The following is a 17071-nucleotide window of genomic DNA, read 5'->3' as shown; positions in this document are numbered from 1 at the left end:
CCTCCTCAGGTTCTGTAGCTTTTCAGCTGTCAGTGATAGGGATGGGGGATTACTGGTACTATTCAAGGACACTTAGAAAAAAAACAGAAATAGAAACATTTATTACAAAGGCTGCATTGTTTATAATCACAGTTAAGGAGTTTTTAGTCCCATTTGTAGCATCCTTTACACATAGCAAACATAGCACAGAGAGGACACAGCAGCGAAGACATGGTGAGTAATGGGGAATGAGTGATTAATGAAGCCATCTCGCTGCCGCAGCTCACCTGGGAAGGGCAACTGCTTGGGTCAGGGCTGCACTGGGGTTTCTGTGCATTGGGGAAGACAGAGGGCAGCTGGGGGGAAACTGCACTGAACACTACCCCTACATTTGCCACAGGAGTTACTCCTGAAAGCCATCTTGCTGCCGTGACTCACCTGGGAAGGGCAACTGCTTGGGTCAGGGCTGCACTGGGGTTTCTGTGCATTGGGGAAATCAGAGAGCTGGGCGGGGAGGCGGACCTGCACTGAACACTATCCCTACCTTTTCCACAGGATTTTATCCTGACAGATATCTCGCTGCTGAGGGTCACCTGGGAAGAGCGAGAAGGTCTTCTCCAGCAATGTGGATTCCGCCCTGGCCCCTATGCAGCTTGCCTGTGTGCAGCAATGGTCCCCCTATGCCCCGCGGCACAGTGGTGAGGAGGCGTTAGCCTGACTGGGACAAGGACCAAGCGCATTGCCCATGCTCTGGCTGCAACTTTTGAAGAGATTTCAGAGGCCGATTACTGCAACGTGATAGACCACATCAATGGGCTATTCCACATCTAGGCATGCATGCATGCAGCCCTAACCCCCCCCCTTCCGAAACATTTCCATCCTTAAAATAAAAGCTGCTTACCGGGAACCCGCTCCTCTGCTTCTTCTTCACCAACAAGTTCCAGCTGCTGCGACTGGCTACCTTCCTCCTGGCTTGAGAAGAGCTCCTGGCTGCATGCCTCCTGGGACTCCGGGGTGTCTCCCTCCACCCCAGTAGCCTCACTCTCTGTTTCCTCTACACCCTCCACCTCTTCTCCCTGCTCTGAACTCTCCATCGTGGTCCTTAGATTGGCAGTGGGGTCACACCCAAGTATGGCATCCAGCTCCTTGTAAAAACGGCAGGTCGTGGGGGCAGCTCCTGAGCTGCGGTTTCCCTCACGGGATTTGCAATAGGCACTCCGCAGCTCCTTTACTTTAACCCTGCACTGCACCGCGTCCCGTTCATGGCCCCTTTGCAGCCTGGACTTTGATATCTGGCCATAGGTATCATAATTTCTATGACTGGAGCACAGCTCTGACTGCACAGCTTCCTCCCCAAAAACGCTGATGAGGTCCAGCAGCTCGCCATTGCTCCATGCTGGGGCTTGTTTGGCGCGTGGAGGCATGGTCACTGATTGATTGATTGATTGATTGCACTCCACACCTGGCTGAGCAAACAGGAAGGGGATTTTTAAAATTCCCAGGGCATTTAAAGGGCAGGTCACCTGAGCCCAGGGCAGTGGAGTGCGAAACGATGAGCAGAGTGGCTGAAAAGTGGGATACCTCATAATACCCTGGAGGCCAATAACAGCGCTTTTGCTGGCCACACTTGATGAGCAGCGCTGCATCACCAGCGCTGGAATCGTTACACCCCAAGCAGACCAGGTGTACAGCCAGCGCTGCAGCCAGGGAGTTGCAGCGCTGTATGTGCCTTGCAAGTGTGGACACAGAGTAAGTTGCAGTGCTGTAAACCCACCACCAGCGCTGCAACTCTCCAGTGTAGCCAAGCCCCCAGTTTATGGCTGCCTCTGCTGCTTAGCCAAATGCCTCAGACTATCCCAGTGAGAAAAGGCCCTTACACAGGCGAACTGTGATTTTGAGTCTTTGTTTTTATACCCCTGTAACTAGCTAAGTGATAAACATACACCTAAGTTCTTAAAGTGTAGGCCTTTGCAGACAGGCCCGAATATCTATACCCTAACTGGGAGTTGGAGCCCAGGGCCGGTGCCCACTGCCATGTGGGACAAAGCCTGGAGCTGGGTGCTGGAGTCTGGGGCTGCATGGCCAAAACCACGGGTCAGTGCCCACTGCCATGGGCCGCACCCTCTGCTGCACGCCCGGGGATCGGTGCACACTTGGGCCTGAGGATCGGTGCACATCAGGGATCAGTGACTGCTGCCACATGCCTGGGGATCGGAGCCTGGGGCCAGTGCCTGCTGCTGCACACCTGGGGATCGTCACACACCAGGGATTAGCGGCTGCTGCCACATGCCCGGGGATCAGAGCCTGGGGCCAGTGCCTGCTGCTGCACACCTGGGGATCAGTGCACACTTGGGCCCGGGGATCGGTGCACATCAGGGATCAGTGGCTGCTGCCACATGCCCGGGGATCGGAGCCTGGGGCCAGTGCCTGCTGCTGCACACCTGGGGATCGGCGCACACCAGGGATCAGCGGCTGCTGCCACATGCCCAGGGATCAGAGCCTGGGGCCATTGCCGGCTGCTGCACACCTGGGGATCGGCGCATACCAGGGATCAGCGGCTGCTGCTACATGCCCGGGGATCGGAGCCTGGGGCCAGTGCCTGCTGCTGCACACCTGGGGATCGGCACACATCAGGGATCAGTGGCTGCTGCCACATGCCCAGGGATCGGAGCCTGGGGCCATTGCCGGCTGCTGCACACCTGGGGATCGTCCCATACCAGGGATCAGCGGCTGCTGCTACATGCCCAGGGATCGGAGCCTGGGGCCAGTGCCTGCTGCTGCACTCCTGGGGATCGGCGCACACCAGGGATCAGCGGCTGCTACTACATGCCCAGGGATTGGAGCATGGGGCCAGTGCCTGCTGCTGCACACCCAAGGCTGGGGATCAGTGCCTGGGGCCAGCAGCCAGGAGCATGCAGCTAGGGTTGGTGTCCGGGGCCAGGGGCGGCCATGGAGGTCAGTGCCTGGGGCCAGTGCCAAGTGGGCAGAAGTGGGAATAGGAGCCTGCCGCCTTGTGGCCGGAGTTGGAGCCTGAACTGAAGCCCCATGGCCGAATGCCAGGACCCCATGTCCAGAGCTGGGGGTCAGCGTCCAAAACCCTGCAGGCAGAGCTGGGTGTTGGCACCTGAAGGCCCATGGCTGGAGCCATGGTCCACGCAGCCACTGAGTCCTGCCACTGGAGCCCACCTCCCGACCACCCCCGGGCAGCAGCCCAAGGCTCATTGTCCCCGGCCCCCCAGGTGGAGAACTCACCCTGCTCCTGCAGCTCTGTGCCCACCTGTCTCCAGGGGCCGTGCAGGGCAGCGCATGCAGGAGGAACAGGGAGGGAGGGGAGAGGGGCCGATGCTTTGCCTCCCCCCCATCACCACTGAGGAAGCTGTCGTGGCTGCAGGGAAACCCCCCGGTGGCCACGTTTGCGGGACGTCGGCTCAGAGCATCTTTGAGAACTCACCACAGCGGCGCAGCTGGGCCCCTGCAGCATTTCAAGCCGAGCCCTGCCCGCAGCTCTGCCGCAGAGAACGACAGCTGCAGTAAGTGGGACATCCGTATCAAAGCAACTCTTATAATCGGCTGCTCCTGGGTCCTATAGTCCGGACCTTCACAGCTTAGCTCCTTGACACCAGCTGATTTCTGCAAACCAGAACAGACCCAGTCCTGGGGTCCTTATGGAGTTAATGGAAGTGTTGCCTGAGTGAAGGCCTCAGGATTTGGGGTGTAGAATATTACAGGGTCTGAGTAGATTTACTCTGAACAGTCACATTAACCTAGAATGGCCCAGTCCAGAGCCCATTGAGTTCAACAGCAAGACCCCAGTGACGTCCGTGGGAGCGGATCAGGGTAACCCGGCGACCTCTTCCCAACACCCAACCTCAGCGCAGTCACAGGAGCGTATCTCAGAGTCCCGGCTCCCGTCCTGCCCCTGCAGTCAGAGTTACACACCCCCATTCTAGCCAACCCCAGCTCAACATTTCCTAGGTCTCATGTGTTTCCATTCGCCCCTTCACAGATTCATTCCATGCAAACTACTCACCAGGCTCCGGCCCCAGCTGGGGAGGAGGAATCTCTGCCTGTGACCGGGTCGGGGAGCTGCAGGCGGCAGGGAAACCGCACTGACCAGGGCTGAGGTACAGGGATATTTATACTGCTGCCCTGGGAATCCCAGGGGGGACTCAGAGCCAGCACGGAGCCCCAGGGACCTGCCTCTGTGCCTGGCTCAGGTGGGGAAAAGCAGCAGAGAATTAACCCTTTCCTCCTCTGACTTGTTTGATCTGATTATTTCTCCTTTTGCACGTTATTTAGAAAAGTCCTTGTGACACTGAGGCCCTGGCAAACAGTTCCCTGTTCTTTGAAAACAGCTCATATCTCAGGCCTAACAAACCCTCTACACCACACACAAGCCTTACGGAATATTTACCCATAAAGAGTAGCATGTAAGATGTGTGCAGAAAGCTTGTAACTCGTCAAACTTCATAACCATTGTAAAAGGCATGTCTGGGTAATAATAAAGGAATCACATATTGCTATTGACAGTGAGCTTTATGGACTTGGAGCAGATGTTAGTCACCAGGGCATAGTGTGTCTTGGTGATGTCCCTTCCAGGAGGGTGTTGTCACCCCATCCTGGTTAGCCAGGAATGTTATGCCAGGCTCAGTTCTCCAGCCTTGCTCCACTCCAAGATTATCAATGGAAAATCATGAGACAACTGCAGACAATCAACACCACTTGGAGGTAAATGAAGGAACATTACAACAGACAGAATTGTTCTGTCTACAGGGGTGAAAATAATAATAAATTCTTATCGGTACGTGGACAGACTCCGGGCCCCAGAAGAGCCTCCTCCAGTCAGCGCTCCCTGGCCTCCACTGTCCAGACTCCAGCAGTGATTTAAAAGGAACCAGGTGCCAGGAGAGAATAGTTACCAGAGTTAATGACCACACACATTTTGGAAGGGAGAGTGACCCCCATGGATCGGGGTTTAAGCCAATCTCTGTTAGAGATAAGGATGGGACGCAGGGTGTGAGGGGAAGATTACTCCATATCCCCTCATGAGAGATTCTCACAGCTTCTTCTGGCATCTGGTGCTGGCCACTGCTGGGGACAGGCTACTGGGCTAGCTGAACCCGGCTCTCATCCAGTCTGGTGGTTTCCAGGTTCCCCAACCAAGGTACAAGGTTAACCTACTGCACAGCATCTATGTTCTGTGAGAATTGATGTTTAACAACAGATGGAGCTGGAACTTTCCAAAAACGAGCTGCTGATTTGGGAGCCCCCAACCTAGAACACACCTCAGCCAAGATTTCAAGAGGTGCTGAGCTCTCTCAGCTCCCACTCTCTGCCACTGGCGTGGCGGGTGCTCAGCAGCTGTGAAAAACCAGACCCTGGATGACACAAGCTCAGCATCCAAACAGGAGTGGCGGATAGAGATGCCAACTTTCCGATTGCAGAAAACTGAACACCCTTGCCTTGCCCCTCCTCTTCTCCGAGGCCCTGCCCCCTGCTCCCTCCAACCCTGCTCCCTCCCTCACTTGCTCTCCCCCACCCTTGCTCATACTCTCAGGGGGTTGGAGGTGCAGGAGGAGGTGAGGACTCCGGCTGAGGGTGCAAGATCCGAGGAGGGGCCAGGAAGGAGGAGTTTGGAGTATGGGAGGGGTCTCTGGGCTGAGGAAGGGGACTGGGGTGCAGGACAAGTTTTGGGGTGCAGGTGGTGCTTACCTCAGATGGCTCCTGGAAGCGGCCTGCATGTCTCTCTGGCTCCTAGGCAGAGGCTCAGCCAGGAGACGCTGAATAGTGCATGCTGTCCCAGTCCAGAGGAGCCACCCCTGCAGATCCCATTGGCCACAGTTCCCTGCCTATGGTAGCTGTGGGGCTGGCACTTGGGGTGAGGAGAACGCAGGAGCCCCGTGGCCACCCCCAACCTGTGGCCAGACATGCTGGCTGCTTCTGGAAGCCCCTCAGAGCCAGGGTAGGCAGGGAGCCTGGCTTAACCCCGCTGCACCACCATCCAGATTTTTAACGGCCCGGTCAGAGTTGCTGATTGCATCTGTCAGCGAGAGGCTGAGTCAGAGAATTTCTCTTCTCAGCACATATTTGATCGGCGGCAATAGTAAAGGGCGCCAGGAGAGAAGGCTGCCATGGGCCTGTTTGACTCTGCCTCCATTGCTGTCTGGGTGTCAGGGACCACAGGTCTTGAATATCAATCTATATGGCCCTTAGGCACTAGGACACACCTGTGACAATGTTGGTTTTTCCTCCTTATTATGTTGTATGCGAGCTTATTTGAGTCGTACAATTTTGCATGAATACTATGTGTGCCTCAGTTTCTCTGAGTGTGGCACCAATGCCTAGGTGGTGGGAATAAGGGTGTGAGACTTTTCTGCTGAGGCCCTTGGGGCCAAGTGAGGCGGCTCCAGCTGCCTGCACATAGCAATGGCCGGTGCCCTTCATCACCTGAGACCCAGGAGCAGGATGCAACCAGGTGACACTTTGCATGGGAAGGGAGACAAAGAGCAGGAGGAGGAGCAATGTGCACATTGGAGGTTGGGCGGGTGGAATCAGGGAAGTCCGTTATGATGGATTTGGAGAGAGGGGAGTCTGGGGTGTCCGGCCCAGGGTCCCTCCAAGATGGACTTTGCTGAAAGTCACTGATTTCTCTGCTAACAAGCTCTGTTCTACCTTCTGTTCCTTCTACAAATAAACCTTCTGTTTTACACGCTGGCTGAGAGTCACGGCTGACTGCAGAGTGGGAGTGCAGGGCCCTCTGGCTTCCCCACAACCTCCTCCTTCACCATGGGGGGTTTCACCATGACTCGGATGATGCGGGGGTTGGCGGCAATGACTGGGCAGGTGTAACGATGCTGGTTCTGGTGGGACCCAACTGAGATTGCCAATGTAGGACAAATTGCTTAAAGCAGGACAGTTACAGCCCAAGGCTGGGGATTTTCCACCTCTAAGGCAAACCAAACCAGACAGACAGAGAGGACTTTGGTTTCACCCCACTGGCTCACCACAAATCACACAAGCAATTCTCTTCGACATTCCAGTTTCCCAGTCTCACCACCAGTGCCACTCGTTATGGGGACAAATGGTTATGAAAACCAACAGCCCAGTAAAATAATAAAGGTTCAAAGGACCAAGCCCCAGACCCAGGTCAATATACAAATCAGATCCTACCCACAAATCATGCTGTTGCCAATCCTTTAGAATCTAAAATCTAAAAGTTTATTCATAAAAGAAAAACGATACAGATGAGAGCTAGAATTGGTTAAATGGAATCAATTACATACAATGATGGCAAAGTTCTTAGTTCAGGTTTGTAGTAGTGATAGAATAAACTGCAGGTTCAAATTAAGTCTCTGATGGGTCATCAGTCCTTTGTTCAGAGCTTCCATTTGTAGCAAAGTCCCCCCAGAGGTAGGAAGCAGGACTGAAGACAAGATGGAGATGAGGCATCAGCCTTTTATAGGCTTTTCCAGGTGTAAGAACCTCTTAGTTCTTACTGTGGAAAATTACAGCAAAAGGGAGTCTGGAGTCACATGGGGAAGTCCCGGCATACTTTGCTGAGTTACAAGGCCTATCTGCCTTCTCTCAATGGGTCAACTGTATAGCTGATGGTCCTTAAAGGGCCATCAAGCAGGCTAGGCAGAGCTGAGACCAACTTTTCTGAGGTGTCACCCTGAAGCACAGCATAAGTTTGAACTACAGACAGTATAGAGCCAGTATTCATAACTTCAGCTATAAAAATGATACACACATATAGATAGCATAACCATAACCAGCAAACCCTAACCTCTCCATAGACCCCTTACACGACAATCTTTATACAATAGTTTCTACAAATACATAACAGTGGGCGCAACACTGGCCTATACATTATGTCAATAACATCACAGCAGCCGATGATGTTCTCTCCTCTGTCAGCCATGCTTAGGGAGGCTCAGCGAGGGCCCAGGAGAGCTGGAGTGAGGGGGTGTCATGGTATAATTCCCCACTCTGAACCTTAGCGGCCAAAAGATGGGGTACCAGCATGAATTCCTCTAAGCTCAATTACCAGCTTAGTACCCGTAGCGCTGACACCAACCAGGAATTCCAATGCCTGGTACACTCTGGTCCCCACAAAACCTTGCCCGGGGACCCCCAAGACCCAGAACCTCTGGATCTTAACACAAGGAAAGTAAACCCTTTCCCTCACCTTTGCCTCTCCCAGACTTCCCCTCCCTGGGTTACCCTGGAAGATCACTGTGATTCAAACTCCTTGAATCTTAAAACAGAGAGGAAAATTCACCTTCCCCCCTCCTTCTCTCTCCCCCTCCCAGACTCTCCCTGAGAGAGAAAGTAATCCTAACCCAGAGAGAAATTAACCTTTCTCTCCCACTTCCCTCCTTTCTCCCCACCAATTCCCTGGTGAATCCAGATTCCATCCCCTGGGATCTCACACCAGAATAAAAAAAACAATCAGGTTCTTAAACAAGAAAAGCTTTTAATTAAAGAAAGAAAAAACAGTAAAAATTATCTTTGTAAATTTAAGATGGAATATGTTACAGGGTCTTTCAGCTATAGACACTGGGAATACCCTCCCAGCCTAAGTATACAAGTACAAATTAAAATCCTTTCAGCAAAATACAGATTTGAACTCCTTCCAGCCAAATACACATTTGCAAATAAAGAAAACAAACATAAGCCTAACTCGCTTTATTTACCGAGTACTTACTATTCTGGATCTATAAGAACCTGTATCACGGAGATTGGAGAGAAACCTGGTTGCACGTCTGGTCCCTCTGAGCCCCCAGAGAGAACAACCACCAAATCTAACAGCACACACAGAAACTTCCCTCCCTCAAGATTTGAAATTATCCTGTCCCCTTATCGGTCCTCTGCTCAGGTGACAGCCAGGCTCACTGATCCTGTTAACCCTTTCTAGGCAAAGGAGATATGAAGTACTTTTGTTCTATTAACTCTTTACTATCCGTTTATGACAGGGGGGCTGGGTTTGCTTCACTGTGGTGAAATTTTTAGTATTGTTTTTGCTGTTGTGATCATAGATCCATGGGTAGGGGGAAGCAGGAGAAGGGAACTGACTTCCCCCTGCCATGCCAAATGCCAGAATCCAGGCCCAAATCATTCATACCAGCTGCCACCTCTCTACTCCGAAGGCACCAGCTCCCTCCTGCCCCTCCTGCTTCTCCAGCAGTTCACCTCACTGCTCCCCGGTCTGGGCTGACTGTGACATCACCAATGACATCTTTGCGAGCAGCAATGGCATTGGCAGCCCCTGCCTCCCTCCTCCCCGAAATTGACAGACCCAAGAAAGATGCTGATCCATCGGGGAGGGTTCAGAGAAGGGCCATGAGAATGAATAAAGAATTAGAAACCCTGCCTGACAGTGATAGGTTCAAAGAGCCCAATTGGTTTAGTTTAACAAGGAGAAAGTTAAGTCTGTTCCTAGTGTGTAAGTACCTACGCAGGGCACAGACATATAACAACAGGCTAGACAGGTCTCACACAATCCAGTGCTGGAAGTAGAAGCTAGACACATTCAGACCGGGAATAAAGCGGAGATTTCTAACAGCGAGAGGAAATAACCATTGGAACAATTTATAAGGGTTGTGGTGGATTCTCTATCACTGACCATTGTTCAATCAAGGTGGGATGTTTTTCTAAAATTTCTGCTCTGGCAATTATTTGGGAGCAGGTCTCCAGCCTGTGAGATGCAGGGAATCAGACTGGATGAGCACTTCAGGCCTTGGAATTAGTGAATTGGTGAATAATGGGAATGTGAACCCAGCAATGGGCCAGTTCCCCTGGTCAGATTCTCCTTGGCCTTGGTGTGATGTCTAGTTTGTAAGCTCCTCAGTACAGAGATCACGTCTCAGTTTGGGAAGTGTCTGGCACAGGCCTTTGGGCCCCACTGGAAACAAGATTAAATAATAACATGCAGCTGTTTCATCAGTGGATCTCAAAGCGGTCTGTAAAGGATGTCAGTGTCATTATTCCCATTTTAAAGAAGAGGAAACTGAGTTACAGGGAGGCAAAGTGATTTGCCAAAGGTTCTCCAGCAGGGTGGTGGCAGAACGTTGGGATAGAATGCAGATCTCCTGAGTCCCACCCCATATTCACAGCCTGTATCGATGTCATCCAGGGTCTACATCTCCCTGCCATGCAGATACTTTACCCTGGGGTAACAGGATTGGCGAGGGGAGAAAGGAAGGATCCTTTTCTCTTGTCCTTCGGTGATGTACAGTGAGAGCAAGAGGCAACGAACCTAGAGTTGGTGTGTAACAGGATCTGTAACTAACTCTTTACCTGCCTCCTTCTCCCCGATCCAGAGGGGCCCCCAAGCCCCAACCAAAAGCTACTGGAAAAATGGAAAAATTAAACAGATTGTGAACTTCCATTTCATTGAGGTACAAACCTCAGTCGGGGGAGATCCAGGACGACTGGAAAAAGCAAACATAATGCCCATCTTTAAAAAACGGAAGAAGGAGAATCCAGGGAACTACAGACAGGTCAGCCTCCCTCAGTCCCTGGAAAAATCATGGAGCAGGTCCTCAAGCAATCCATGTTGAAGCACTTGGAGGAAAGGAAGGTGATCAGGAATAGTCAGCATAGATTCACCAAGGGCAAGTCATGCCTGACCAACCTAATTGTCTTCTATGACGAGATAACTGGCTCTGTGGATATGGGGAAGGCAGTGACGTGATATATCTTAACTTAGGCAAAGCTTTTGATACAGTCAGTCCTGGGGCTGGTTTTGTTCAACATCTTCATTAATGATCTGGATGATGGGATGAATTGCACCCTCAGCAAGTTTGCAGCTTACACTAAACTGGGGGAGAGAAGTAGATATGCTGGAGGGTAGGGATAGGGTCCAGAGTGACCTAGACAAATTGGAGGTGGTGGAATCTGCATCCTTAGAGTTTTTAAAGGCCCATTCCAGTGCTTCACCACCCTCCTAGTGAAATAGTGTTAGTCCAACCCCCTGCTCAAATTAGTACCAACTAAACTATCCCAGTGTTTCCTAATATCCAACCTAGACCTCCCCCACTGCAACTTGAGACCATTCTTTCTTGATTTATCATCTGCCACCACTTAGAACAGTCTAGATCCATCCTCTTTGGTACTCCCTTCAGGTAGTTGACAGTTAATCACACACACCCGTTCTATTCTCCCTCTCTCTCTCCCACAGTCGGGGGAACCAGAGACCATGTGTCAATGAGTCCCTCGCCCGGTGCACCAGGCCACAGCACCCCTGACCTCTCTCCCACCCAGCCACTCCCTCAAAGCCACGAATGTAGGGAATTAGGGGTTGGACTAGATAACCTCCTGAGGTCTCTTACAACCCTAATATTCTATGATTCTATGAGACCTGCTCCCATCCTGCCCCCACTCCCCAGCCTGGCTCCACACTTGCAGACTGGGCAACCCCCAGATAGGATCCCCCCATCCCAACCTATCACCCCCCTCAAGCCAGCTCTGCCTCCAGAAATTTCCTCATCTGCAAAGTGAGCTGGATAAGTTGATGGAGGGGATGGTATAACGAGATTGCCTACCATGGCGTATGGCCCATCTGCGACTGCTAGCAGCAAGTATCTCCAATGGCTTAAAAAGATAAACACAATATCAGTTAGCAGATAGCAGTTTTCAGGTATCTAAAAGGGTGTCATCAGGAGGAGGGAGAAAACTTGTTCACCTCAACCTCTAAGGACAGAACAAGAAGCAATGGGCTTAAACTGCAGCAAGGGAGATTTAGGTTGGACATTAGGAAAAAGTTCCTAACTGTCAGGGTGGTTAAACACTGGAATAGATTGCCTAGGGAGGTTGTGGAATCTCCATCTCTGGAGCTATTTAAGAGTAGGTTAGATAAATATCTATCAGGGCTGGTCTAGACAGCATTTGTCCTGCCATGAGGGCAGGGGACTGGACTCGATGACCTCTCGAGGTCCCTTCCAGTCCTAGAGTCTATGAATCTATGACTCAATGAATATGTCAGGGAAGAGTTAACACGGTATTGGGCAAGGAAATGACGCCTCACCAAGCTACTGAATTCTTTAGGGCGTCAACAAAAATGTGGAGAACAGTGATCCAGTAGCTATAGTGCACTTGGACTTTCAGAAAGGCTTTGACAAGGTCCCTTCCTGAAGGCTCTTAGGCAAAGTAAGCTGTCATGGCATAAGACAGAAGGCCTCCTTGTGGATCAGTAACTGGTTAAAATATAGGAAACAAAGGGAAATAAATGGTCCATTTTCACAATGGAGTGAGGTAATCAGTGGGCTCCCCCAAGGATCTGTACTGTGACCAGTGCTGTTCAACACATTCCTTAATGATACAGAAAGGGGAATGAACAGTGAAGTGGCAAAGTTTGAGAGGATACAAAATTATTTAAGATAGTTAAATCTAAAGCTAACTGAACAGTTACAGAGGAATCTCACAAAACTAGATGACTAAGCAATTAAATGGCTGATGAAATTCAGCATTGATAAGTGGAAAATAATGCACATTGGAATAAATCATCCTAATTTCACATATATAAGGACGGGGTCTAAATTAGCTATTGCCACTCAATAAAGAGATCGTAGAGTCACCGTGGACAGTTCTCTGATAACTTCTGTTCTCAGCACAGCAGTGGTCAAAAAGGCTAATGGACTGTTAAGAACCATTAGGAAATGGAGAGAAAATGTCATATTACCAGTGTATAAATCCGTGGTACGCCCACACCTTGAGTAGTATGCCCAGTTCTAGTAGCCGCATCTCAAAAAGGATATAGTGTAACTTGAAAAGTTTCAGAATAGGGCAACAAAAATGATGAAGGGTATAGAAAGGCTTTGTCAAGGTATTTTTCCCCACTTTGAACTTTAGTGTCCAAAAAGTGGAGACCTGAATGGACCCTTCTAAGCTTAATTCCTAGCTTAGATCTGATAGCGCTGTCACCAGCCAAAACATAGTGTTTGGCACACTTTCTGTTCCCCTAAAACCTACCCTGGGGAACCCAAGACCCAACCCCCTTGGGTCTTAAAACAAAGAGAAATAAACCATCCCCCCTCCTTTCTCCCTCCCAGACTTTCCCCTCCCTGGGTTACCCTGAGAGGCTACACTGATCCAAACTCCGTGGATCTTAAAACAGAGAGAAATTAACCTTCCCCCTCTCCTGTTCCCCCCACCAATCCCTGGTGAGTTCAGACCCAGTCCCCTGGGGTCTTAAACAAGGGAAAAAACAGTCAGGTTCTTATAAAAGAAAGCTTTTAATTAAAGAAAGAAAAAAGTAAAAAATATCTCTGTAAAATCAGGATGGAAAATGTTTACAGGATATTCAGCTCATATAGACTAGAGGGACTTTCCCCCCCCCACCCCAGCGTGAGATTCAAGTTACAGCAAACAGAGGTAAAAATCCTTCCAGCAAAGTACACATTCACAAGTTAAGAAAACAAACATAAGACTAATCCACCTTTTCTAGCTAATACTTACTATTTTGAACATGAGAGACTGTTTCAGAAAGGTTGGAGAAACCCGGGGTGCATGTCTGGTCCCTCTTAGCCCCAAGACCAAACAATGAACAAAACAAACAGCACAAACAAAGACTTCCCTCCACCAAGATCTGAAAGTATCTTGTCCCCACATTGTCCTCTGGTCAGGTGTCAGCCAGGTTCACTGAGCTTCTAAACCCTTTACAGGTAAAAGAGACATTAACCCTTAACCATCTGTTTATGACACCATATGAGGAGAGACTAAAATGGCTTCGACCATTCAGCTTAGAAAAGAGACAACTAAGGGGGGATATAACAGAGGTCTATTAAATCATGACTGGTGCGGAGAAGTGAATAAAGAAATTTTATTTACTTTTCCACACAATGCAAAAACCAAGGGTTCACTGATGAAATAATAGGCAGCAGATTTAATTCAAACAAGAGGACATATTTTTTCATGGAACACAGCTAACCTGTGCAACTCATTGCCAGGGGGTGTTGTGATGGCCAGAAGATTAAAAAAAATTAGATAAGTAAATGGAGGATAGGTCCATCAATGGTTTTAAGCCAAGCTAGTCAGTGATGCAAGCCCATGGTGCTGCTGTCCCAAAACCTCTGCCCACCAGAAGCCAGGATGGGCCGAGAGGGATGGATCACTTGATGATTGTCCTGTTCTGTTCACCCCCCTGAAGCACCTGGCACTGACCGCTGTGGAGCTTTGCCCTGACCCAGTAGATACTGTTCTCATGTTCTTATGAGACATTTCTTCTCAACAGCTGCAGAAATGGAAGGTGGGAATAAAATGAAAATAGATTGCCACAGCGTTTCTGCTGGATGTTGTGTGACGTTAGCAGAAGGCCAAACAAGCCTCCAAGCCCCAGGAGGAGTCAGCATGTTCTCCTCAGCAGCAAAATGTTCCTTTAGCACAGCGTAAGAAACAGCTAATCACACACACCCGTTCTATTCTCCCTTTGTCTCTCCCACAGTCAGGGGGACCAGAGATCGCATGTAAAAGAGTCCCTCGCCTGGTGCACCAGGCCACAGAGCCCCTGACCTCTCTCCTACCCAGCCACTCCCACAAAGCCATGAGTGTAGGGAAGAGAGCAAGATCAGCCTGGGGAAACCGGGCCAATCCATGGGAATGTGCCTTAAGGCAGCCAAACACAAAGTCCTTGGGACAAAGGCCTTGGCTGCAGAATGGAGGACTGAAGCCAGCAGAGCTGTGACCTTGAGAATAGTTTAGAAGTTTGAGGAGGAAAGAAACTAACCCAAGGTGACACAGCAGGTCAGTGGCAGAAACAACACAAGCGCCCCTTTATCCCAGTGTGCAGCCCAGTGCACTTCCCACTTGCCCATGGTATGGGCCCCTTGACTGCTGCATTCCTTAATGATCCAGAAAAGAGTCCAGTTCAGATGGAGCTAGTCAGAGAGGAGATACACACACCGTGCTCTCTCTCTCCCATGGTGATTTTAACATTTGTTCTTCCATGTTTTGCTGTTTCCTTTCAACTTAGAACAAGACTCATTCGATCTGGCTGTCTTTTCTGGCAGTGCGCAGTGCTGTTGCAGCCATGTAAGTTGCAGGATATTAGAGCAACAAAGTGGGGGAGGTGATGTCTTTCATTGGACCAACTTCTGTTGGTGAGAGAGATCAGCTTTCAAGCTTACACAGTGTAAGTACATAGTAAAAACACGTGTATAGTTCCAGTGAAAATGTGGCTTTAACTTCCAATGCCAAAAGCATTTTCTGTTGACTCCTTTAGCTTAGCAGGGAGCTTCTGCTGATGCATCGATAAAAGAAGTTGATTACCCGTTTCAGGATCTCTTTTGTTGTCACCCCATAAACGATGGGGTTTAACATGGGGGGAATGAGCACATAGAGGTTGGCCAGTAGGTTGAGAATATAACCTGGGATGACGTGCCCAAATTGGTGTGCAAAATAAGAGAAAACAGCCGGCACGTAGAACATCAGTATAACACAGACATGAGAGCTACAGGTGCGGAGAGCCTTGATCCGGGCTTCCTTGGAGGGGAGCCGGAAGACGGCCCTGAGGATCAACCCATATGATACAGCAATGAGCACAACATCTAAACCAATTACTAAAATAGCCACAGCTACACCATACCAGATGTGGACTCTGATGTTGTTGCAGGCCAGCCTGGCTATGATCATATGCTCACAATAAGTATGAGGCAGGAGGTTGGTTCTGCAGAATTTCAGCTGCTTCATGACAACGATGAGAGGAAAAATGATTAAGAAACTTCTTGTGACAACTGCCAGCCCCATCTTCCCGATCACAGACTTGGTTAGTATGATGGTGTATCTCAGGGGGTCGCAGATGGCAACGTACCGATCAAATGCCATGGCCAGCAGGATGGCTGACTCGGCAATGAAACTGACATGAATGAAAAACATCTGGGTCAGGCAAGCAGCAAAAGAAATTTCCCCCGCTCTGAACCAGAATATAGCCAGCATCTTGGGCACCGTAGTGGTAGATAACAGCAGATCAACAGTGGCCAGCATGGACACAAATAGATACATGGGCTCATGGAGACTTTGTTCTGTTAGTATGATGAATATTAGGAGAGAGTTCCCAAAAAGTATCACAACGTACATTAGACAGAACGGGATGGCGATCCAGACATGAGACTCCTCCGTACCCGGGATGCCGGTCAGAATGTAAGTTACAGGATAAAAGAAGGTGTGATTGTCAGCTGGCATCATGTACCATCACTTGGGTCTTCTATTCAGTTTCCTGTAACTAACAGCAAAAGAGAAAATCAGTGAGAACTCGCGTGTCAGCTAGGACTGGAATCATAGATGCCATCAAAATTTCATTGTGTGACAGCTGCCTGTCATGTGGGACCATAAATCCAGAAACACATTTGTGCTGCAGAACTGTAGTAGGAAGAGAGGCTGAGACATAAGCCCTTGTGTCAGAGGCCTAGTATGAGGCGTGAGGCCTGAGCTAAACTAATCAAAGCCTTGCTGATACAAAACAAAATTAGGCTGTGAGCTAGAGGTAGGCCCTGCTCATAGTATCTGGCAAGCACAGGGCTGATATTTGAAAACCACACATTTCTAAGAGGTGCTGGGCACAGAGCACTCAGGCAAACTCATTCCAGATGGGTAGTACCAGAACATCTCCATACCAACACCTTCCCTAAAGATGAGAGGAACATGGTGACCCATTGTAAAGATATGGTCAGGATGAGAGTGTGACGGGTAGAGACGTACAATGTGATGGGTGGTAACCAGCTACGTCAGAGGGTGTCAATTTACTACGTTAGAGGGTCAGTATGTAACTTGTTTGTATTGATGTATGAAATGGAGCCTCAAAGGGAATGTCTTTGTCTAGCCTAAGGAGGAATGGAAAGTCCCACTGTTCACTGAGCTGGTTCATTCTAATGTCCATACATGTATTAATTGTCCAGTAGAGTCTGCAGGATACCAGTATTATGCTTCATCGACAATAAACTTGTCTGAGTGCCTTTGTACCTTAACGGATCTTGTGGTCATTGGGTGGTTCGCTGGAGGTCTGCTGTGCAGCTGTCTGCACAGAGTTAGGACAGGACAAAGCGAGAACACACTCATTCACAACCAAACATCTAACCACACTGGTGACCCATCACAA

General features: G+C 49.8%; 1 protein-coding gene across 1 annotated transcript; it reads right to left on the bottom strand.

Annotated features, from left to right (window-relative positions):
- Positions 1-6701: 6701 nt before the first annotated feature.
- LOC115641857 (olfactory receptor 52B2-like) lies at positions 6702-16161 on the bottom strand. Its single transcript, XM_030545226.1, has 3 exons — positions 15247-16161; positions 11526-11565; positions 6702-6853 (listed from the first exon to the last, which is right to left on the bottom strand). The coding sequence occupies exons 1-3, from the start codon at positions 16159-16161 to the stop codon at positions 6702-6704; spliced, it is 1107 nt and encodes a 368-aa protein (XP_030401086.1).
- Between the last annotated feature and the right edge of the window lie 910 nt (positions 16162-17071).

Source organism: Gopherus evgoodei, unplaced genomic scaffold (assembly GCF_007399415.2).
Source record: "Gopherus evgoodei ecotype Sinaloan lineage unplaced genomic scaffold, rGopEvg1_v1.p scaffold_36_arrow_ctg1, whole genome shotgun sequence".
In the NCBI taxonomy this organism is placed as follows: Eukaryota; Metazoa; Chordata; order Testudines; family Testudinidae; genus Gopherus; species Gopherus evgoodei.
The sequence above is the reverse complement of the archived record's forward strand: the minus strand, read 5'-3'. Positions and strand labels throughout refer to the sequence as shown.

Coding starts and splice junctions, on each gene's coding strand:
- LOC115641857 (XM_030545226.1), bottom strand. CDS start 16,161: ATGATGCCAGCTGACAATCACACCTTCTTTTATCCTGTAACTTACATT. Junction 11,566..15,246: donor CAAAAGAGATCCTGAAACGG/GTAATCAACTTC, acceptor AAGCCATTGGAG/ATACTTGCTGCTAGCAGTCG. Junction 6,854..11,525: donor CAGATGGGCCATACGCCATG/GTAGGCAATCTC, acceptor TGGCAATCTCAG/TTGGGTCCCACCAGAACCAG.